At 43.8% G+C, this 24,606-nt stretch overlaps 1 protein-coding gene across 7 annotated transcripts in view; it reads left to right on the plus strand.

Moving 5' to 3' along the window:
* Window positions 1–24,606, plus strand: part of LOC138532030 (probable ATP-dependent RNA helicase ddx6) — a 254,087-nt gene that overhangs the window by 138,162 nt on the left and 91,319 nt on the right. For all 7 annotated transcript variants that reach the window (XM_069641032.1, XM_069641033.1, XM_069641038.1 and 4 more), the window contains 2 exons: window positions 8,878–9,006; window positions 9,743–9,859. In XM_069641032.1, coding sequence (XP_069497133.1) covers window positions 8,878–9,006; window positions 9,743–9,859 — 246 coding nt within the window. The remainder of the gene's footprint in view (window positions 1–8,877; window positions 9,007–9,742; window positions 9,860–24,606) is intronic.

The following is a 24,606-nucleotide window of genomic DNA, read 5'->3' on the forward strand; positions in this document are numbered from 1 at the left end:
AAGCGATGACCGTCCCATTGCAGTGCAGGAATCTCCAGAAGTCCTCTCTTGTCCCCACGACTGAGGCCCAGGAACAGTGAGATCTGCAGAGCTGCTCAGGAACAGAAGTCATCTGCTGCACTTTTTCTTCAATACAAATGTACTGTACAAGTCTGAGAGAACTTGCCTCTTGCTGTTGCTTGCATCTTCTGCTACTCACAAGTCTAACCGCTTTTGACCCTACACTGATTCTTCTTTTTCTTCAGACTGCTAAAACATTGTGCAAAGACTTTTCTTACTTGCGAAGAAGTGCTTCAGCTCAAATAGGCTTTTGCCCATTGACGTTGGCTTAGCCTGGGTTAGGTAAGATTTTCACATAACTGGTCAATCTTCCTGACCTGGGCCAACCCCAGAACTTTTTTATTTATTAGTGGGATATTTTTCCAGCATTCCTCAGAGTGGGAACCTTTTTCCACACACACAATATCTTTAACTCTCTTTATGGTTGTTATAAGACTCTCCATATTGTCTTGTTAAAGAGGATAACTTTAATAACTTATTGGCAATAAGTGTCCGTTGTTGCTGGCTTGCCCTAGGGGCTCCCTTTTTAACTTTCTTTTGCTAACCTTTAGTGAAGTACAGTTCCCAAGGGTAGAAAGGATCCTTGGATCCCTTTTTACATTTTGTTCTGTGACGCCAACACCCCCCCCCCACCTTATGTGGAGTGCTTGGGAGATGCAATGTATCCTCTTTTATTCTAAAACTGTAACAATTATGTTGCAGGGACAAGCTTACCTTCAGTGGCTGATTGCAGTGATGCCTTGTATTTATTTGGTGCACCTTTACCGTGGGCTGTGTTCGCAGCTGCAGTAAAGGCACCTAAAGGTGCTAATTTTATCAAAATGGCACCTGTCTTTTTTAACCATTTTAGTGTTTCTTGACGTTTCTTGTTCATTCCCCTGACATGCAGGGAGGGAAATTCCTTTGTGATTTTTTTTTATCTTCGGCGGGAGTCCCCTGGACTCCCCACCAGGCTCCAGTCTGAGAGAGCAGGAAGTGAGGGAGGAGTACAAAACCCCCGAGCCCTTTGTCTTATGCCTTGCTTGAATGGGGACAGATCCCAGTGGGGGGGGGGGCAGACCACCCCTTCTTATAAAATGCAGGGAGAGAATGCAGAGGTTGTGCTGTAGTTCCTGACAAACACTGCTAACCTGGAAGCTGAAGAAAGTTGACCACTGGAACCGAAGAGGAAGATGACTGAAACGCAGCTGAAGCGATTTCCAGAGAGCCAGCTGTGTAACCGGCGCATGCTATAGCCCTTCATTACAATTGACCTGGGAACTCCGAAAATGACGACCCCAACCCTGGTGAGACCCACTTTACTCAAGAACTGCATTTTGAGCCATCCCACGTGTTGCTGTGACCTTGCGTTGTTGCAATACCCTGGGACCTTGAGCCATTGTGCGGTGCACGGTCTTCTGAATTCCGAACTTTCACGGAAAATTCATGGACATCCTGGTGGATCTCCAGAAACACTAATCGAGTCCGAAAAGTCCCCTCAACAGAGTGCTGGACCTTTGTAATAACGAGAATTCAGCTGCTATTTTCTGTCTTCTTTGCTCCTTGAAAAGGTGCCAAATCAGCAGAACCACATTCAGCTGAGAGGGAAAACCTTGCCTACTGTCTTCTTCATCGATCACTGCTACAAAGTTCCTTCTGAGGTCTTGTTTTCAGTCACCACGACAAGGAATCCACTGACTATTTGGCTGCAGACCCTGAAGTCCTTCTGCTGCAAAATCATCTTCAATGCTGAGGTAGTGTGTTGGCTTGGGTATGCACTTACCTTAAGCCTGTTTGGGTTTCTGTGTAACTGTGGGTTGTCTTCTGTGATGGGGAGGCCTCTCATCAGTGCACCCAGTCTCACTGCTGGAATCCTGCTAGGTTGTCTTCTTGCGAAGCCCCTGGACCCTCTTCTAACTCAGTACTCACCTGTTTGACCAGTTTTCATAAAGAACTGGCTTTTGTTACTAAAGAACCTATTCTGACACTGCCTGTTTGTCCCTAGTCCTAGTGACCCCCCCCCCCTTCTGCCACTGAGAACACTCGTGCTCCAAGAATAAGCGAAAAACTTTGAAAGGATTGGGACTTCTGCCTAGACAATAAGTGTTTTAAAAGTTACTTACTTGTAAAGAGTTGGTTGGTAACTGTAATTCTAAGAGTGAAGTTACAAATATTCTTACTGATCGTGAATGTGTAATGCACTATTCTTAAGTATGGTTAACATCTTTACTTCCTTAGCAACTGTTTTGCCAGTCTAATAGAAAGTAGATGTGAAGGTATTTTACTCTCCTGTGATTAGGTTGTGCCTCTTTCCAAAAGTAAAGTGTTGGTATCAGCAGATTAGTGCTTTGAGGATAATTGTAGGAGTGTCCCCCAACTGGTTCTTTCTTCCCCTGACTTGCTGCAAGACTCTAAGGCAGAGTTTGTATGCCGTACCCTTTGGGACCACTACACACAACTAGGACTACAGGTGTAAGCAAAACCAAACTTTGGTATAAGTCTGTACCACACAGTTGTTGGTAGCGAGCTGAGCAGCCAGGGAATGTGAGCTTGTAAGGGTGTTACACAAAGTTCTACAATGACAAGTATTCAGATCGACACTTGGACTCAAGGTTTCTTGGTAAAAACACTTCTTAATTTATTACACAATAATTTGTAAAGCATTCACTGAATGTTGCAACCAATATCACACACAAATTATACTACAGTATTGATTATTAAGCAGTTGAGCTCCCTTGAAGCCGGAGCCAAATAGCATTGAAGTATGAGCAAAAAGGCATAAGTTAATAAAATGAATATTAGTTACTCTAAAACAGTGCAAATAGTTTGAGTTCGCCAGAGGAGTTGATTCAATGCAATTGGTAGGCCAAAGTCAATGAGCTAGTGTCTTGTATAAGTCAAAACGGTACTGGTATTTAAAACGGAAAAAAGTATTTGCCACGGTTCTTAGAAGTAGTTCACGGAAGAAAGGTTCATATGTCAGGTCACAAGCTGACTAGGCTTGTACGTTGCCAAAGTTCCACGAACTTTCGCGGTGAGAGGTTAGTTGTCTTGGTCGGGTTTTCACAGTACCTTATATTGAAGAAAAAGATGCAGCTTAAGACTTTTTTTCCTGACATTTCCTGCAGATCTCGCTGTTGCTGATCCTCAGTTGTGGGGACAAGAGGAAGGACGTCGGGGGACTCCTGCACAGGGACGAGCACAAAGCTGGCAAATCCTCGATTCTGGTTGCTGTTCAAGCACACAAGCTGGTGTTCTTCCCTCTGGTTAATCCGAACTAGCTCTGAGAATGGTATCCTGGTGACTTACTAGTTGATTGGTCCCACCAACTCCAAAGAAGTCGTCCTTGAAGGGGCTTTTCTGTCGAGGTGAACTTGGCGATTCAGACCTGCAGCAGGGCTCCACCGGGCAAACCAATGGTCCAGTAGTTGCAGCAACCTTCCTCTTCCAGCTCGTCTTGGGTTCTTTTGTTCCAGTGGTCGGCTCTGCCTTTCAGTCCAAGAGATTTTTGAACAGTTCTCTCGCATTCATGACAGCCTAGCTGCCACTCGCCCAGCAGGGTGGCTGTCTTTGCCGGACAGCCAGCCAATCACGCCAGAGTGCATTTGGGTCTCCTAGGAGACTAAGCACAGAGGGTTAGGTAACCAAACCTTTGGTATAAGTCTACTACACAAGTTGGTAGTGACTGAGAAGCCAGGCTTATCTCAAGAGGGGTCAATGTGAGCTGTAGGGTTGTAACATAAAGCTTCACAGTGACATGTATTCAAATAACACTTATAATCAATGGATCTTGATTAAATAATTAATTTAAGTCTGTTTTAAAATAAGCCTTATTTAGATGGGAGCAATATGCAACACTTCAAAATACACTCCTCCAGTTCAATCAAGTCATCTATACCCCTTTGGGATGGCACACAGATACTACTTACACCCTGGGGTCACTTCAATAGTTGGGACACTGCAGACATTATCACTTTTCACACTTAAATGGTAATGATGAGTGTTGGGCAAGATCTTTGGGTGCATTACAACAACCCTGACCTCCTGGCAATAGAAACCCAACCTTTGGTATTAGTCTTTACTACACGGGTTGGTAGCGTGTTGAGCAGCTAGGCTCATCTCAAGAGGTGCCAATGTGAGCTGTAGGGGAGTTGCACAGAGATTCAGTGACAAACTTTTACACACAAGTTTAAAAGTTACAATTATTAATTTATTTAAGTCAGTTTGGGTAAGCCTTCTTCAGAAGGGGCAATATAATAGTAATACACAAATACACTCCAAAATACATGCTCTTAATATTCCTAAATCAGTAAGTACCCTTTTGGGACAACGCACACTGCTACACCCTTAGGTGACTTTAGTAACTAGGACACTGTGGAGATTAATATACCACGGTTTGCATTTAGAATCAGACTTAAGAGTATGTCAAAGAAAAGGGTTATTAGAACAAAACAAGAGATCTCACAAATATTTGGTAACCCCAATGCAAAGTTAACCCTTTCCGCAAAAGTCTAGGTGAGCTGAAGCACTTCTTGCAGGTAGGTAAGTCTTGCTCCGTGTTTTAAATGTCTTGGTAGAAAAGAAGAAATTGAAGCAGGGCCACAAGCTGAGAACAAGTGAGGTTACACAACAAGAGGTAAGTTCTTAGACTTTACAGTACCTTTGGCTAGAAGAAAGCGCTTTGGCTGGCTTCTGTTCCTGTGCAGCTCTGCAGATCATGTGTTCCTGGGCCTCAGTCGTGGGGACAAAAGGGATGACATCTGGAGGACTTCTGCGCTGCAACAGAACGGTCAGCGACAGAAAAGGACCAACTTATGTTCAGTGGCACTTTGCGGTTTCAGCGCCTCGCATCTAAGCAAATGGCAACACTGCAGACTCTTGGCTGTTGAGATGGGCTTTCCTTGCATTTGGGGTCAGCACTCTTTTGATGTGGCTCAAGCTCAGTCAGTCCTGCTTCTTGGGAGTCAGAAGGATCTTCCTGGAACTCTTGGCCAACTTAAAAGCAACGTACACGATCTGGTGTCCCTCTCCCTGGCTATTTGGTTCCAGCAGCACAGAAGTTGAAATTCAACCAGCTCCGAGAGGATTACTTTGGAGTCGATTGGTCCCACCAACTCAAGGGGAGAAGTCGTCTTGGCAGGGCTTCTCTAGTCGAGGCGAATTCTGAGGAGACTAAGCACAGGGAGTTTTGGGCACCTCCCTCTCTTCCGGCCCCTGCCAGACACCCTGGAGGCAGAGGCGGGCTTCACTCGTGACTCCCGACAAAGGCAAAATGAACAAAGGGACCAAACCTGGTTTGGCGCGCACAGTAAATCTCAAGAAGGACCTTTCCACAAAGAAATGGCGAAAAAAGCAGGGCAGGGCCATTTTGACAAAAATGGCACCCTCGGGTGCTTTACTGCAGCTGCGAACACAGCCCGCAGTAAATGCACTCCACAGTACTTAAAAGTAAACCACTGCCACCAGCCATTCAGTGAGGAAAGGGTAACATAAAAATGTTACTTGAGAAGCTAGACACAGGGGATACTAAGTAACACCTCCAGCACTCTATTGCGAGATAGTGTGTGCTGGGTCTAGAAAGATACAAATGTAAGTAAAGTCAATTTCACTTTACTGCTCTGGGAAAAAGTAGTTTATCCCAGAGAAGGTATTTAAACCTTTGGGAAATCTGGAAGACTTCCCTGTGTCACTGCACTGAAGGTGCTGTGACGCAATGTAAAAATGATGCCTATGAAGTTTGTCAGACTCTACAACCAAAAGAAACTGTGTTCAAAAATCAAATTAAAATACATGAGCGAGTGGGGGAAAAAGACTCTCTCACTCTCTCACTCACATCAAACCCTCAAAATCCAGCAAAGTTGCTGGGGGGTCTCTAAGGTGGAGGGAATTAGCACATTTCTGTGGATTCTCCCTGCACTGGTCCCACACCCAAGGGGAGAAGTCGTCCTTTGCGGGCTTCTCTAGCCGATTAGAAATTCTGAGCTTCAGCACTGCAGCAGGGCTTAATCAGACAAACAAACGGACCGGGCGGGTGCAGCAACGTTCGCTTCCAGTTTCTTCTTCGGTTCCTTCGTCCAGTGGTCGACTCTGCCGTCCTTGCAAAAGACATTGTCTTTTATGCTAGTTGTTACCATTCATTCGCAGCCTAGCTGCCACTCACACAGCAAGGTGGCTGTCCTCGAAGGACAGCCAGCTGGCCAATCACCTTTTGAGTGCATTCCTGTAACCAACGAGACCAAGCACAGAGTTTCCGGAACCTCTGTTGCTTCCTTCTCTGCCAGACACGCTGGAGCCAGAAGCTGTCTTCACCAGTGAATCCTGCCAAAGACAGAACAAACAAAGGGACCAAACTTTGGCTTGGCGCGCTCAGTAAATCTCAAGAAGGACCTTTACAACAGGAAATGGTAAAAAGAGGCGCCGGGGCCATTTAGACAAAATGGGCACCCATGGGTGCAATGCTGCAGCTGCGAATGCAGCCTGCCGTAAAAGCACACAATGGTAGGAAAAAGTAAACCACTGCCACCAGCCATTAATTGTAGAAAGGGTAACACAAAAATGTTACATGAGAAGGTAGACAAAGGGGCTATTAAGTAATCCCTCCAGCACTTTATGTAAGATAGTGTGTGCTGGGTCTACAAAGAGAAAAAGGTTAGGAATATCAATTTCACTTTACTACTCTTGCAAACAGTAGTTCATCCAAGAGAAGGTATTTAAACCTGAGAGAGATCCTTTTGATTTCACTGTGACACTGCACTGAGTGTGCTACGTGTCACAATACAAAAAGATGATGCCTATGGAGTTTGTCAGACTCCAAAACCAAGAGAGAAACCGGGTTCAAATTAAAGAAAAATACATGAATGGGGAAAAAGGTTTTATTCTCTCCAGGATTTAAATGTAAAGTCCTAAAGTCCAGCAAAAGAGCTGGGTGTCTGTAAGGTAGAAGGGAGTTAACACAGAAATGAGAATTCGCCCTAACATCCTGGTTGGGAGTTTCCCCATATCAGTTGCCCAGGCCGAATGCCGAAACACAAATGGGGAGCCTTCTCAGAAGTCCCTGAACACTTAAACTCTGAAAGTGAATACTGACAATCTTCTATGGAACTTAACTTTCCTGCAACTGAACTTTGTCTCAACCTGCCTACAGCTGCCACCTAGACCACTAGAACTCATGCAATAGACAAGGGAAGGACTGGATAAGAAAAGGCATCTCTTGAAAAGTATAACAAGTGTAAAAGTACTTATTTTTCAGAAGAATTAGTGTGGCAACTGTAGCTCTGTGAAAGATCTTACAAAGTGTCTAAGTTATGCTTGCGGTAGAGTTGCATTGTGCCCTATAAAACGTATATGCATTGCTTTACTTCGAATGGTTCCCTCCCACCCCCTTCTGAAAGGTAATAGGTGTTGGTACTGTTTTATCATTGCTTATCTGAATGAGTGTAAAAGCTTACAAATAGGATATACCTACCTTGAATAACATAGTGGTGTTTTAAAATGCAATGGGGTTTTGCTCCTCCTAATATTTCTTATGAGTTAATTGAAGCCCCTCTTTAAAAGTAGATGGTTACTTACCTTGAATAGCTGCTGCTCTTCTAAACTTGCAACACAGGGTTGTGCCTCCCTTGAAACTGCCTAAAGCATTTCAAAATGGCCAATTACTTAACTTGAAATACATTGTGTATTTTTAAAGTGTAATTGGGATTTGCTTTCCCTGACTTGCTTAGTGCATGCTAAAATAGTTATTAATTGTTCATACTTATCATTGAGTAGCATACGGCCCATCCAGAAAGTATGAGTTGATTTACTAGCTCTGAACTGAGTTCTAAAAAGTAAGAGGATAGGCAACGTGCTGGTCTTGTAAGCAAGACCACGCAGAGCAGCAGAGGTTTAGATCCACGCTTAGAAACCAAACTTGTATCGGTATTAAGTGTGTTATAAAAAACAAACGTTGCTAAGAGTATACTTGGTAACAGGGTTGGTGTATTGCGTGATTTCAGAACTGAGTTTCACTGCATGACTGGCCGGGTCTACTACCCCTGAATTACTGACTATATACTTAAAGTATATCTAACATGGTTTTACTATCCGAGAATAGCTGATTGCATTCTGAATGGTCTATAGGTTTAACTGCCGATTGCAATTCGGAATAAGGTTATACTTTGGGTTGTATATACCACAAGTATTGAGTTGATTTTTAAAATTGTGTTTATATGATAGGTGATGGTACTTATTTCCCCAGGATTTATCTAAGCCTACTTGTATTGAAATAAAAACATTTTACCTTTACAATACATAGTGTTTCAGTGTTTCTTTGGACCAAATGTATGCTACAATTTCTTTGTACCAAGCTACAGCTCTCTGTCCCTCCCAAGATAAGCCTGGCTCCTCTGTCCATGCTAACAAAATATTCTCGGGTGGTACAGCCTTATACTAGGAGTGGAGCTTATGTACTGCCTCAGATAGGCTTTTTATGAAGCCTGGTAGGACTTAAGAAAAACAGTCCTAACATTTATACACATCTCTGTTGATTTTTGTGCCAGTATGATATTACTGAATGCAACAGGGAGTAGATCTTTCCAGAGACCAGGGTTGAAGTGGTTTTGCCTTTTGCGTTGGGATATGACAGAGCTATGCTATTTCAAATTTTGGCAGCAGACTAATCCTGTTCATCAGCTTTGCAAGTGATTTTGGTTTGGTTTTCTTCAGTCTGGAAATGTGAATGTTTTAGGAAATCGGTGTAGTGATCAGAATCTAAGGTTTGTGTTTTTATTGCTACATTTTTGTTTATAATGGAGACTTCTCTCGGTTTCATTACTAATGCAGTATTTCCTTTCGTTCTAGTCGAGATATTTGCAAAAACCCTACGAGATAAACCTGATGGACGAGCTCACCCTTAAAGGCATAACGCAGTACTATGCCTATGTCAATGAGCGACAGAAAGTACACTGCCTTAACACGCTGTTCTCTCGGGTGGGTATCTGCAGAAGGAGTGTTCATAGCACAGTAGAGTTGTGGACCCTAATGCACCCAACATAACGAAGTGTATGCATTAAAGTAAAATATATTTACAATGTAAACTCACCATGATGATTGGAACATGAATGTGCGGACCAAAAATGGCAATCTACAATTCAAAAGAAAAGAGTTCACTCTTTCCCTCTGGTTGTACTAATGGTCAAATCCATGACATGGTTGCAGATAAACGTTTTTCATTTATATTACAGAACAGATCTTTGTTTCAGAATACTCCCATGCCTCTTGGTTAGACTGTTCCCCATGTGACTTGGGTAATGTTGACTCCCTCTTATGCTTGTTGACTCTTGGCTGCAATCTACCCAAACACCGTAATTTAACTTGTTCCTGAAATACCTTCAGCTCTTGGTTGTACTATTAAAAACCAGTGTTTAAAGTGCACAATATTTTATTGTGCCAAACTACTGCTTACGTTTACAAATGAGCAGTCTGGTAGTGTTGGGCCTTTTTGAAGAATGTTTGAGTACCTGTTATCTGAATAGGCAATCCACTCTGAAATTCAAGTCCTGCGATGGTATTGCACACACACCTCCCTATTTTATGTTTACCTTGCACTAAGCAAGCACTACTGAAGTCTCTGAACTCCACCTCCCCTGTCGCCATTTTCCCGTTCTTCCCAAGAACACGGTCTTCTGTGCTGGATTCATAAATTTGATTATTAATTTGTTTTCAGCTGCAAATCAACCAATCCATAATTTTTTGTAACTCTACTCAGCGAGTGGAGCTGCTCGCCCGAAAGATCTCCCAGCTTGGATACTCCTGCTTCTACATCCATGCTAAGATGATGCAGGTAGGGTCCTTTTTCACCATGGCATAGCAGTTTTTGGGATAATTGTGGGATTGAAAGTGTTTGCCTTAACAGCCTGATTCTTTCCTCTCATTATTGTCTTTGCATCTTTTTAAAATTGGCATATAGTTTTTACATAAATAATTCATACCCATTTTCAAGCCAAAAAGTTTCCTTCCATTTTATTTTACACATTTGTATAAGCATTTCTCTTATGGTTGTTCTCCATTTTGGGAGCTTCTTTCAAGCCTTTAGAGGAAGTGACATCGCAGGTGAGTAAGTGCAGTATACCAGCTTCTTTATAAAAGCAAAGTGACTGTCAGAGAAGTCTCAGATATGTGCTAATTCCCTTTTACCTAAGAGACCCCAAGCTCTTCTGCTGGTCTTTAGGACTTTTAAATTTTGATCCTGGACAGAGATCTTTTTCCCACGCTCATGTATTTTTCTGTGATTTTAACTGTTTCTTTTGGTTTTGGAGTCTGACAAACTCAATAGGCATCTTTTGCGACACAGCACCTCCAGTGCAGTGTGTTAGGCAGAATTGCATGCAGTACCCTTTGGGACCACTACACACAACTATGACTACAGGTGTAAGCAAAACCAACCTTTGGTAGAAGTCTGTACTACACAGTTTTTGGTAGCAGAGCTGAGCAGCCAGGCTTATCTCAAGAGGGAATGTGAGCTGTAAGGATGTTACACAGAGGTCTACAATCACAAATATTCAAATAAACTTACACTCAAGGTTTCTTAGTTAAACACTTATTAATTTATTCAACAGTCGGTTATAAAACATTCACTAGAAGTAGGCAGTTAAATATCATACATCAATACACTTCAATACTATACTTAAGTTTCTGAGGCATTTAAACTACTTTGAAGGAGCAAAATGGCATTCAGAATACTTTGAAGGAGGAGCAAAAAGGAATAGGTTCAGAACATAAAAGAATTAGTTTCTTAGACAGTGCAGATACTTTGAGTTCACCAGAAGAGTCAATTGAATAGGCTAGGCCAAAGTCAATGGGCTAAAGTCTTGGATTGTTAAACGGTTCTGGCAAGTAAACTGTAAAGTCTCTGTAGAAGTTCTTAGAAGTAGTTTGTAAGCAGAAGAATTATACGTTGGGTCACAAGCTGATTAGGCCTGCTAGTTGCGAACGTTTCAAGCACTTTCACTGCGAGAGGTAAGTACTCTGTCCCGTTTCACAGTACCTTTCAAATGAAGAAAAAGATGCAGCTGAAGACTTCTGTTTCTGGCAGTTCCTGAGCCTCAGTCGTGGGGACAAGTGGGAGGACGTTGGGACTTCTGCACTGCACGGGGAATAGTCGAAAAAGCTGTTACTTGGCAAATCTTCAATTCCGGTAGCTGTAGTAAAGCACACAAACTGGTGTCCCTCTCCCTGGTTATTCGGTTTCCTGCGGAAAATACAACCAGCTATAAGAATGGTATCCAGGTGGCTTACGGGTCGAGTTGATTGGTCCCACCAACTCAAAGGGAGAAGTCGTCCTTGCGGGGCTTCTCTGTTGAGATGACCTTTGTGATTTGGGCCTGCAGCAGGGCTTCACCGGGCAAACCAACGGGGCAGGAGTTGCAGCAGCCGTCCTCTTCAAGCTGGTCTTCGGTTCTTTTGTTCCAGTGATCGACTCTGCCTTCCAGGCCAAGAGACTATCCTTTTATCCAGTTTCCTGCCATTCATTCCAGCCTTGATACCACTCACCCAGCAGGGTGGCTGTCCTGGCCAGACGGTCAGCCAGCCAATCACGCCAGAGTGCATTTGGGTCTCCTAGGAGACTAAGCACAGGGAGTTTCGGGCACCTCGCTCACTTCCTGCCCACCTCAGACACTCTGGCGCTAGAGGCGGTCTTCAGTCCTGAAGCCCGCCAAAGGCGATGGAACAAAGGGAACACACCTGGTTCGGCGCGCAGAGCAAAACTCTAGAAGCACCTTTCCACAAAGAAACGGCAAGAAAGACAGGGACCTGTTTTTACAGAGGCGGCTCAGACGTCATGTTGAAAAACATGGCTCCCGTGATTTAACGCTACCGGTGTTCGCGGTCGGGTAAAAATCATGGTAGTTAGTTGTAAAACCACTGCCACCTGCCATTTCGATGGGAAAGGCTAGCATTTGACTGCTATGAGTATCTAGACACAGGGGATACTAAGTAACACCTCCAGCACTCTATTGTAAGAGAGGGTGTGCTGGGTCTAGGAATTTAAAGACTAGTAAAGTCAATTTCACTTCACTTTATTTACTCTGGGGAAACGATAGTTTATCCCAGAGAAGGTATTTAAACCTTGGGAAAGCCTGAAAAGGTTTCCCTCTGAGGGTGCTGTGTGACATGAAAAGATACCCATGGAGTTATCTAAAACGCCATAACCAAAGAAAACACGAGTAAAACACATGAGTGGGGAAAAAGGGTCACACTCTCCGGGTAAATAAATCAAGTCCTCAAAATCCAGCAAAGTTTCTGGGGGTCATTTTTGAGTATTCTCCCCAACAGTAACTTGTTCCTTCTCCAGCATGGGGTCTGGCATGGATTCACATGCTCATGAATAAAGAATACTATTTAGTCTGCGGTTAAAAAGCACAATGATAAGAAAATTAAACCACTGCCACCAGCCATTAATTGTAGTGAGGGTAACATAAAATGTTACATGAGAAAGTAGGAAAAGGGGCTTCTAAGTAACACCCAGTACTTCCACATGAGATGGTTTGTACTGGACCTACATGGAAAGAACTGGTAAGGAAAGGTAATTTCACTTTACTGTTCTTGAACAGTAGTTTACCCAAGAGAAGGTATTTAAACCTTAAGAGAAAACCTAACAACTTCACTGTGACACTGCACTGAAGGTGCCGCAATACAGAAAGGTGATGCCTATATTTGGGGAGAATTCTCAGAAATGTGCCCATTCCCTCCACCTTGGAGACACCCGGCATCTTTGCTGGATTTTGAGGACTTGATTTTTTTTTAACCTGGAGAGTGAGACCCTTTTTCCCACTCATGTATTTTAATGTGAATTGTACCTCTGTTTCTTTTGGTTATGGAGTCTCTCAGACTCCATAGACATCATCTTTTACATTGTCACCCTCCACCTTCAGTGCATTGGCACCGGGAAGTCTTCCAGATTCCCCGAAGGTTTAAATACCTTCTCTGGAATAAACCACGGTTTCCCAGGGCAGTAAAGTGAAATTGACTTTACTTAACATTGTAACTTTCTAGAACCAGCACATCCTATGTTACAATAGTGCTGCAGGGGTTACTTAGTATTTGCTTTGTCTAGGTTATCATGTAACATTTTTGTTACCCTATCCTCACTGAATGGTTGGTATGAGTGGTTTTGTTTGAACTACCATGGTTTGCATTTAACCGCTGTTGTAAAGCAACCGCAGGAGCCATCTTTGTCAAAATGGCTCCCGGTCCCATCTGGCCATTTATTTGTGGAATTGTCCTTCTAGAGATTCTCTGCGCCGCAAACAAGTTTTGGTCTTTGTTCATGTTTGCATTTGGCGGGATTCAAGAGTGAAACCCGCCTAGTGTCTGGGGTAGGCAGGAAGAGAGCGAGGTCCCTGAAACTCCCTGTGCTTAGTCTCCTAGGAGACCCAAATGCACTCTGTGGTGATTGGGTGGCTGACTGTCCGGCAAGGACAGCCACCCTGCTGGGTGAGTGACAGCTAGGCTGGAATTGATGGCAGAGAACTGTATAAAAGGTGAGTCTTTTGGCTTGGAAGGCAGAGTCGACCACTGGACGAAGGAACCGAAGACAAACTTGAAGAGGACACCTGCTGCAACTCCTGGACAGTTGGTTTGCCCAGTGAAGCCCTGCTGCAGTGCAGAAATGCCAAGTTCGCATCGACAGAGAAGCCCCTACAAGGACGACTTCTCCCCTGAGTTGGTGGGACCGATCAACTCCAAAGTAAGCCACCTGGACATCGCTGGTTGAATTTCCAGAGTTGCTGCTGGAAACCGTATAGCCAGGGAGAGGAACACCAGATTGTGTGCGTTACTTTTAATCTGGCCTAGAGCTTTTGGAAGATCCTCCAGACTACCAGGAAGCAGGACTGAGCAAGCCCCCTCAACAGAGTGTAGGACCCCAGAAGCAAGGAAAGTCCATCTCGACAGCCAGGAAACCGCAGTGTTGCTATTTGTGGTAGACGCAAGGAGCTGAAACACTAAAGAGCCACTGAAAGTGAAGTTTGCCGGTTGCAAGTTTTGACTGTCCCAGTGCATAGCAGGAGTCCCCTGACGTCCTCCCTCTTGTCCCCACGACTGAGGCCCAGAAACAGTGAGCTCTTCAGAGCTGCACAGGAACACAGGTCATCAGCTGCACCTTTTCTTCATTGCTAAGGTACTGTAAAACTAGTCGAACTTGCCTCTTACTGTAGATTTGCTTGAAACTTCAACTCACAAGTCTAATCAGTTTATGGCCCTCCATTTGATTCTTCTTTTCATCAAAGACTCCTAAGAACTTGTGCAAAGACTTTTCCATTTACTTACCAGAAGTGCTTCATCCTATACAAGACTCTTGCCCATTGACTTTGGCTTAGGCTATTGAATTGAATGACTCTTCTATAGGAATCTGAAAGTGTAGGAATCTTTAGGAGTCGGTCGCAGAGTCTTTGGGTCTCTGTCTACACTGTTTCCAGTTTTGCCAGATTGCTACTGTTTTACCTGCAGTCCTTCCTTTGTGTCTGGAACCCAGCCTACCCAGCCTGCTTCACTTCAAAAGCTGCCTGTCCCGCGGAGCAGACCACGGAGTCGGTCGCAGAGTCGTTGGGTCTGCGGGACTCTGGAGTCCGGCTAACATCACCTGATTTCTTGGATCAGACTGAAAACTAAGGTGAGCGAGGCTATGACCCAGTTTGCCTGTCATATTTTCCTCTTTGCCTTTTGAAGCCTCTAGCTGTGTTCCAGTCCTCCCTGTCAGACTGTCCGGATTGCAACTGTTAAATACAGCACCGTGTGAACCCCCTTGCACGCCGTGACAACACGCAAGCTGTTCCCCCTCCCAGCTTTTCATAGCGCTCCGTGAGCGTCTTGGCGCTGATTAGAGTGTCTAATCTTTGTGTCTAATGAAGAGTACATCAGCGTTTATATCGCTCTTGGCAGACTACTCGGAAAACGGCCTGCCGCGGATAAAATCCGCCTAACCCTTTGCAGGCTGTGACTTCACGGGAGCTGCCCCTCCCCTATCCCTTCCCCGGCTCGTTACGGCACCCCGAGCACTATAAATTACTTGCGTGGAAGACTTGAAAGCTCTGTTCCCTGAGGTGTGAATCTGCGTCTGAGCCGCTCCTTTTTCCCTGCTTCCGCTGCAGCAGGCGGAATCAGCTGATCTCTTTGTGGGCTGTGGCTCCACGTGATCTGCCCCTCCCATCAGTTGGTCGAAGCATTTCCGAGCACGTCTTGTGGCTTCCAAGAGTGTTGTGTAGTACCTACTCTCTGAAGAGACTGCCAATAGAGAGTTTTGCAGCAAGACATGCAGTGGGGCGCCCGTTACTTAGACCACTAGCTCCGGTGGAGTATTGTCCAGCATAAAAACTTGAAGCTTGTTTCCACAGTGCCTGATTGGATTTACACTATAGTCACGCTGTCTTCGTCGTGATGTCTTAGTGCCAGAGAGCCTCAGAATAATCACCAGGTGTACAACATACATGAGACTGCGGGGCGTTGTGCCCTTTGATCATGTACCTCGTCTGATTGGACTGGAGTGAGAAACGCCCATAAATACATCTTTTGTGTATAACGTGCATGAGACTGCGGGGCGCTTGCCCTTTGATCATGCACTTTGTCTAATCTTTCTCCTATTTACCTGCGAACTGGGCAAAATCAATAAAACTATCCTTATCCACTATTGTGACGTTTGAATTAGTGGTGAACATTGGGTAAAAGAACAGGATGCAATAATCCTTCCACAGGCCACATCGCCTACATTATTGCTCTGCTTCTATTTAAAATATATACTCAATAAGCTATCAACATTTCACACTAAGTTCAGATTAGAACAGTAACAACTAGTATCCCTCTCGCCTTTGGAGAAACCCACGAAATTACAAGACAGCCGGAGTCTCCACCCAGTGACTCCACTCGACAGCTGAACTTTCAACGCCACCTAGTGAGGGGATACCTGTGAAGTAGCAACATCCTGCTACGGATAGAACACTGCGGGGGTTAGTCTCAAATTGCCATCATGTCAATCAAGACTCCCAAAGCCAATGTGCGGCCTAAAACAAGACTACGCTGTAAGCTGGGATCTGCCTCTCCTAACCCGAGCGCGAGTGAGTTGAAACAACTGACTATGGAGTAAACGGTAACCAAGAAACACAAAGGCCCTCTATCGGCAACCAACTCAGACGGCATAAAATCTCAAGAGCCTCGGCATCCAAATCCTTCACCCGAAGACCCTGCAATGAACAACTCTAAAGATCCCACATGGTATCACACAGAATGTGAACATACTCCGCCGGGGTAGGGATTTACAGGCCCACCTGACCTAGAAGCTGACAATTTTCTTTGTCTATGGCAAAACACAGAGAACCTGAACTTGTGCCCGTGGAGCAGGGACTTCCAGGCCCCATAGAATTAGCTGAGCATTCTCTACGACAATGCGCTCTCGCGTTGGACACACCAAATGACTGAGGAGCTGTACGACCTAGATGGGCGTCTACCTGGTCAACCTGAGACTATTACAAAAGAATGTGAGATGCCCCCAGCCACCCTGGCCACTAAGGATGATCTTCCACCCCCAAGTATTAGACGCAAACATTCAGATCAAAGATGTCCAGTCATCTTATTGCAATGATGTTCAGAATCTAATTCCAGATTTTTCTCCAGAAATGCAAGCCTCCAATCAATTACCAGCTGTAGAAACTACACAGACTTCTGTCGCTTTGATTATCAATGAGAAACCGAAAAGTGATGTTCAGGAGTCTAACTCCCGAACTACCGACCAAAGCTACCTCGACCCACCTCGAACTCCCAAGGCACCTTAACGCAAAATTCACAACCAACTATTCCAAAAAAAAAGAACAAGCGAGACTGGCAAAGCTAAAATGGCTCAATACCCATGCTTCTATAGTACTAACAAAAAACCTACCCACATCATCAAATAATCACGAACTCCAAATCGGCCTATCACTTGACATTAGAGATTGAGTCAATAATGAACAGTGTCGAAAAACGGAAGGCCATTTTTGGTAATATTGTGTCAACTAGATGCCCTAAAGCCACTTCCACACCAATGGCACTACAAAATCCACAAGTTCCGAGCAAAGTTAAGGAAAGGAAGATTCAAGAACTTAAACCAAAACTACCAAAGCCCCACGCGAGGCAAATGACAAACTCCCACTATCACAGATCTGGAAATGACTGCTATCCAAAAAGTGAAAACCGAAGCCTTTTCACGTATGACTTTGACGAGTCATTTTATACCCCCTTTTTAGAACAAGAAAATCAGAAATTGAATACCTCCATGTCAAAATAGGAAACCTGTGTGCGCAACCGGAGAACTTGAACTATCATGAAACATGTCGACCAATAATTCCAACAACCATGATTGACTTACAAAACATGCTGATAGCAGTAGTATCACAATCCATGATACCTTTCCTCAAATTGCAAGAAGGCACTAAGGATTCCATCAGGGATCAAGCGACGCTATTGGCTCTAATTCACACAAAGCAAGTCTACATGGAGAATTTCTTAACCACACTGGAAAAAAGACTGGACTCTGAGGCTGATCAATCATTGAAAGAAATTATTTGAGATTGTAAGAGGAGACAGAGGAGAAAAACAGATTAACGACCAATGTTATGGCATGGATGCAAGCAACCCAGCAGCACCAATTACAGCCAGAAGTTGACATCAGGACAACGGCTACCACAATTATCTTACCTACTAAGCCAGCGGCGAAAGAACCGCAACCCCAAATTGGCTGTATTGACAACTCAATCCTAGAACCCATGCGGCAACCTCAACAATGGAAACCGCTCAAGGAAAAGAGATTTTTCAAATCTTTACCCCTGGAAGTAAACCTATGGAAGCACAAATAGGAAAGAAGTCTTCCAAAAAAGACCAATAATAAATCATCGGGTACCAAACAAAACGGCTCAAGAGCCTTTTTACGTACAGTAAACCATTCAGGAAAAAATCCTTTGACCCATAATATTCCGACAGAAGAAACTATAAAAATGCCTAAGCCAGTTATACCAGAGCAGAAAACCTCAAGTCAACCACTTTCATTACCTAATGGTAGGAAAGAAGACAATTCACCTACCGTAGATGATCTAGTAGACCTCTCAAAGTACACACAGGAGTATGGAGAAGACATCGTTGATAACATCTCATGGGACTCCTCCAAGCCTGATCATCGTGGACGAATACTTGCGAAACGCATCACAGATCTTCAATCTGTCATGTGAGGTCATCTCAGACAAATCTCTGGTTGATGAATGCCCCTCCACAATGGAACAGTGGTCTGTTGAATATCTTCCAGATACTTTGCAATTATTCAGACCAACTAGTGACCCCTGTCCCGAGGCACCAAGTAGTCACTCTGGAAATCCACGTGAATCAGATTCTGACCGGAACCGACGATGGACCCAAAGAGAATCGGAAAAAGATGAACTGCGAAATAACAGTGCTCCCAGATTTCATCAATCCGATACCGGATCGTACTCCATTTACTCTTCAATTAGAAAACCAAACGAATAAAAATTAACTAATATTGAACCGAACCAACACACTACTATTAAAGGCAATTCCTTATTTGAAACCAATCTCATCTTGCAATATCAAACTCATAACTTTTCAAGACCATGCTCGCCTGGATAGAGCGATTATCGACCTTTGGTGGGATCGATCTACAATGGAAAAGATCCTATCACAGCCGAAGTATTCCTAAACCTGGGATTTAAATGCACCAAAACGAAATCAGAGATACTAGCTGCGCCATTACAAAGACCGAATGAGCGCCGAAATCCTCAAGTAGCCATGAATGTGACAACCGATTGGTCGAATCATACAGTATATGATCCACACTACAGACCTGCTGTGCACCAGGAATTACCCCTACCTACATCGAACAGTAAGGATAGTTACCCGTTCTACCATGAAGATTTGATGTATAACTCCTCCCAAGACTTATCTTCTGTTTCATAATCATCAATATCTGACTTCCAATGGTCCCTATGCACCTGGAATACGAGGGTTAATATGCATTTATTCAACCAACCAGCGCTCTACTTAAAACTACTAACCATAGTTTGCTTACAAGAAACTTGGTTGGCAACGTGTCTAAGCAGTGAAGGTACTTTACTGAACCCAGCAATACAATGTGCACAGAGCAGACCAGTAGCAGGTTTACTGACATTAATCAAAATTCTGCCACGATGGTCAATTGTAAGTTCCATAAATGTGAACCCCTGGGTGCAGAACACCATTAAAATTTCACCTGCCGACACGAACAACCGGGAGCGACTCATATCCATTATGAATTTATATTGGAATCCAACATCTATGAACGACAACTTATTTCTAGACCGAGTCTTTCTAACCATGGATGAGACTATCTCAAACCATCAGCATGTCGAAGTCATATGTGGGGATTGAAATATACATTTATACAACAAACTTGGTCAACGCTTGGACTTCAACAAGCTGTCAACCCGCGCAAAAAAATGGCAGAAGGAAATTCTCATTCAAAACTTGAAACAAATAGAGCAACTCAAGGATCACACATAGATCATTACCTACATGGTCCAGTGGCAAAACCACAGCTATAATCGACTATGTATACCTTACCTCCGAATTAATGGAATCCATCATAGAGACTTACAGCAAGCCCACACAAAGGAGCGACCACCACCAAATAATAAAGGAACTTGGCCTCGCTCAAGCCAAGAAGACGAAGCCACCATTGCAGATAGAAGTCACTGGTAAAAAGGACTTAGAAACCATATACAATTACCACCAACGGTGCTTGACTCTGATAAGTTAAACTATAATACCTTTCTCATTCCCTTTTTTCGTCCAACAAAGAATATTGTGAAGAATCATACTTATCAATACGGCTCTGCACTTGCTGAGGAAAAAAAAAAGAAATGTGAAAATATCCGCAATCTAAAACCAACAAGTGGTATGTCATTCAGTGTACAGAAGAAAAAAAATCAAACAAGCCTATGTAAAATGGAAGGAATCACTTCAGGCAATTTTGTTGCAAAATGGCGCAGAACTTATCATGAAGGCCCACAGGAACAACAATCCAAGACAACTTGGGCATCTTCTAAATAATAACTATAACAATGGACATCTTATGACAGCAAACGTGACTGAACAAACTTCGATAGTTCACTTTTCAAGTATATACAATACCTCTGTCCCTTAGCTCCAACAGCCTTTGACTAAAAATTGGAAGATCTGTTATGGGAAAGAAGACTTACTTCCATCTTCCATAAATTAAACGCCTCACGTGCCCCGGGACCTGACGGCCTGTCAAAGGCAGCTTTAAAACAAAATGCTGACTTATGGGTTCTCTTCATGTTACAGCTGCTAGAAATCAATAAGTTGAACAAAATTCCGCCATCCTGGAGAACAGCGATTGTCGTTCCAATCTATAAGCAAGGTGCTCGTGATAATCCTCAAAATTTCAGAGCAATTGCATTTAGACCCGTTGTGTAAGATCTTTGCAACACTACTTCTGAAACAACTCAAGGAATGGGCCACGAAAACTAAACGATTTGCCCCAAGTCAGACAGGCTTTACGTCTAACGTTGGTACCAACCTAAATCTCCTTATGAATCTGATTAAGAACAAAGCCATCAACAAAAAAAGATCTATGTGTCATTTTTAGATCTACACATGGCCTTCGATTCAATATCGAGAACAGGATTATGGCAAAATTAACAACGTGGAAATGTCCTACGGAGATCTAGAGCCAATAAAACTGCTTTATTCCAATACCACAATTACTGTGAGATTATCATAAGCCGGTATTGCCACCCCTGTGATGGTACAACCAAAGGATTGAAACAAGGCTGCCCCCCCCCCCCTTGCAGCCACTTTATACAACTTGTACAAAGCGGATTGCGAAGAATACCTACATGACCAGACACTGAATCCTCCAAAATTGAACTCTGTTCCCATTCCAGCACTATTCTATGCCGATGACATTATCCTTTTGGATAAAACCATATCAGGCCTACAGCAAAGCCTACATCTCATGGGTAACTACATGAAGGCCAACGACCTGCGCATAAATATTACAAAGACCAAAGTCATGGCTTTAGTTAATCTTCCATTTAAGAAGAAAAGATCGCTGAATCTGACCATTGATGAAACTTGCCTCGAAGTATCAAACTCTAAATACCTAGGCATCGCGCTGAACCAGACGCAACTAGAAAAACCTTGGTTTGACACTCTTGAAAGAAAAACTGAACTATTAGCCAGACAAGGCTGTATCCTCCATCGGAAATATGGCAAATTTTCATTTACGCCTATTATAACCTACAGGCAGAAGGTTGTCCCGGTAATAACATACGTCGGTGATACAATGATACATTCCCAACCAAAGAACTGGACTAAACTCGAGGCGACCTTCTGGAGGAAGTTAAGATTGCCAAATGCATTTCCAATGGACAGAATCCGATATGAAATTGCGACGCAATCAATCGCGTCAAAAGCCGATCTGCTAAGAAAACTGCTGATAAATGACAATATACCAGCCACAGCAATCTTGAAATTCTATCATGGCGCCATGCACAATAGTCTTACGGGCATGGCAAGACCATCTACGTCAACAGCTAAAAGCTGAGGACATTTCAGTTGACACACATGTATAGACCACAGCATGCAAAACTCAAACTGGCAAAGAATGACTGGATTAGAACTTGTCATACTAAAACTCTATACTCTAGAAACCTCCAATCCCACTCGGCTATACGAGCACTTAATGAAATCCCAAAATACTTGTAACTATTTCCTGACTCTATGGTCCGAGCCATTTTACATGAAGATACGACTAAACAATCTACCCACAAGAGACAAACTAGCGACGATACGGAAACTACCGAAAAGTGAAAGATACTGCCGCTTCTGCAAAAACAGCGAGGTTCCAGAGACCATTCATCATTTAGTAATGGTCTGCCCAGACTTCATGGAACAGAGACAAATCTTTGGCAATAATTTCAATATATCAGCCCAGCAGCTGGATGAAGATTCTCGTTGGTCATTAATAATGAATGACCTAGACAAAAAACAAATTTTCACAATTGTGCAATTTTTAGAACATGTTCTAAATCTGGATATTAGATGACGTAAGTAGTAAAAATGAAAACTGATTGTCTATCTATTTTAGTTACTTGCAGATTGAAACCAAGGATTTTTTTTTCTTTCTCTATTCTTTAACTGTAAATAATAACTAAATGAAGTTTGTAATAAACTAAATCATTAAAAAAAAAAGTTTGCCCTGCTTATCAATATTTGTGGTCTCTTGTTGTAACCTTTGCCTTTTACCAACTAAGAGTATTCTAAATGCCAAAAGTAAGATATTAATGTCCCCCAGCACCCTAGTTATTGAAGTCACCTGTGGGTGTAGGTTGTCGGTGGGCCATCCCAAAAGGGTCTTTACTGATTTATAAACTGAGTGTACAGTATTGAAGTGAATTTGTGTTACTATTCTATTTGCACCCTTCTGAAGAAAGCTTTATAACTGACTAAATTAATTGTTTATGCAAGTAACCTTGAATAAGAGTTTATTTTAATACCTGTAACTGTCAATCTTTGTAACTCCACTACAGCTCACATTTCCCCTATTGAGATAAGCCTGGCTGCTCATCACGCTACCAAAACTGTTTAGAACAAGCTTATACCAAAGGTTGGGTTGCCTATACCTGTGGTCTGAGTTGTTTGTAGTGTTCCCAGAGGGTACTGCATACATACTTTGCCTAACACCTATGGAGTTTGTCAGACTCCAAGAGTCCAATTCAGATAAAAATACATGAGGGAGAAAAAGGATAAAAATAAAAAGCCCTAAAGTCCAGCAACAGAGCTGGGCGTCTCTAAGGTAGAAGGGAATTGGCACAGAAATGAGAATCCTCCCAAACAGTTACTAGAGACAATCTTGCATAACAAATGGCACACAGCTATTTTAGGTAGGTAAAACCTAATATTTTAATATACTACTACTGTTTGCTTTTTACATCAGTTCAACGCGGATTAAGGCAAGCAAATAACTCTTGAACTTGTTTTAGGATGGCACACAGCTAACGCAAGGCAAGTAAAACCTATTTCTGATGCTTGTTAATCTGCTTAGAATGACATGCTGTGCATATGGTCCGACATCCAGTGGTAACCGCGGAGTATTGCATCTTGTCTTTCGGGGACCGAAAGGGGACGTTGGCATAGGCGTGTCCATAACACTATCCCTATCGTAACGTGTGTAGTACCCAAAATCCCTCACGCGCCGAGGTTTCTCAGATTGTTTTTTCCCGCCCAGATAACTGGTCGCCCTACAGCGGCGCTCTTACTAGAGACATTGTTTATTTTTACCGAAATTTCAGTTTATGCCCCGTTAAGTCACTTCGCCTAATAACATCTTCGACGAAGACTACGGAGGAATCGTCTACGGCTGTGGTCTCGGCGCCAAGATCCGGCGGCCGGATTTCCACGTGGTCGGGCCCTCTGGCCGACCTATACAGTAGGGAGAGTGGGTTTGGAGTGGCCATATTGTTGTGCCTTTCCTTCTTTCCCTTTCGGTCTGGTCATCCTTCCCTTTTGCTATGGAAAGGACTCCTTTTAGATTCTGCCCTAAGTGTAGGGTCAGATATCCTTGGAAGGACGAGCACAGGACGTGTAACTCCTGTCTCCCCCTAGAGCACGACGAAAAGCGGTGTTTGGCGTGCAAGCTCCTTAAACCCTTAAGGATCGCCGTGTAAAGCGGTGGGCCGCGTACGGCATGTCACATGTGGAGCCTCCCTCCCCTACCACAACACCAGCCGAAAGTGACGTGGGTACTTCGGATGACTAAACGTCAAATGCAGATGTTATAGACCTTGAGGTGGACACTTTTAGGTCCGCCACGCCCATCCCTGACCCTTCCAGGCTCGACTCTGGTCTTGCTACAGGGACTACACCCGGCGACGAGGGCATACATAAACATTGCACTAACCACACAACCCCTACACCATCTTCGATGCCTTCGTCGAAAAAGGCGAAAGCGCCAACGGGTCGTCAAATGTCGACTGTTCCCTCGGATCGTGTAGATCCAAAGCCTTCCCCGCATCCGCAACAGCGCATGATGACTGGGCAAACGAAAATTAAGGGAGCTACTCCCCAATCTACACGCGACGGGATTCCAACGATTTCCAAGGCCTCTATAGGCCGAAAGTTAAGACTATCCCTCTACCCGGCACTCCGACCGCGGAGCCTTCTGGTGCCGCGACGGCGTTTCGGCTACCGCTACATCATCGGAGGCTTTGTCTCATGACGATTCGGTTACTATCCGGAAGAGCATCGGTAGGATCGCAGCGGCAGTAGGCCTTATCCCGGTCCCACAGAAAGCTATGGGCCAGGCCGCGGAAAGTTTTTCGACTGACTTGGGCCGCGAATTCGATGACTCTTACGTGGATAGCCAAGAGCCTCTGACACCCTGAGAAGTTCCTCTCGGCGCCAAAGGGAGGAGAACGTTTTCTCCCCACCTAGGCCCTTTTGGGTCCTCTAAATAAACTGCTGAAAAGTTTGAGGGATGTATGGATCGGCTGG

The sequence above is a fragment of the Ambystoma mexicanum genome, chromosome 1q (assembly GCF_040938575.1).
Source record: "Ambystoma mexicanum isolate Mex_15411 chromosome 1q, UKY_AmexF1_1, whole genome shotgun sequence".
In the NCBI taxonomy this organism is placed as follows: Eukaryota; Metazoa; Chordata; class Amphibia; order Caudata; family Ambystomatidae; genus Ambystoma; species Ambystoma mexicanum.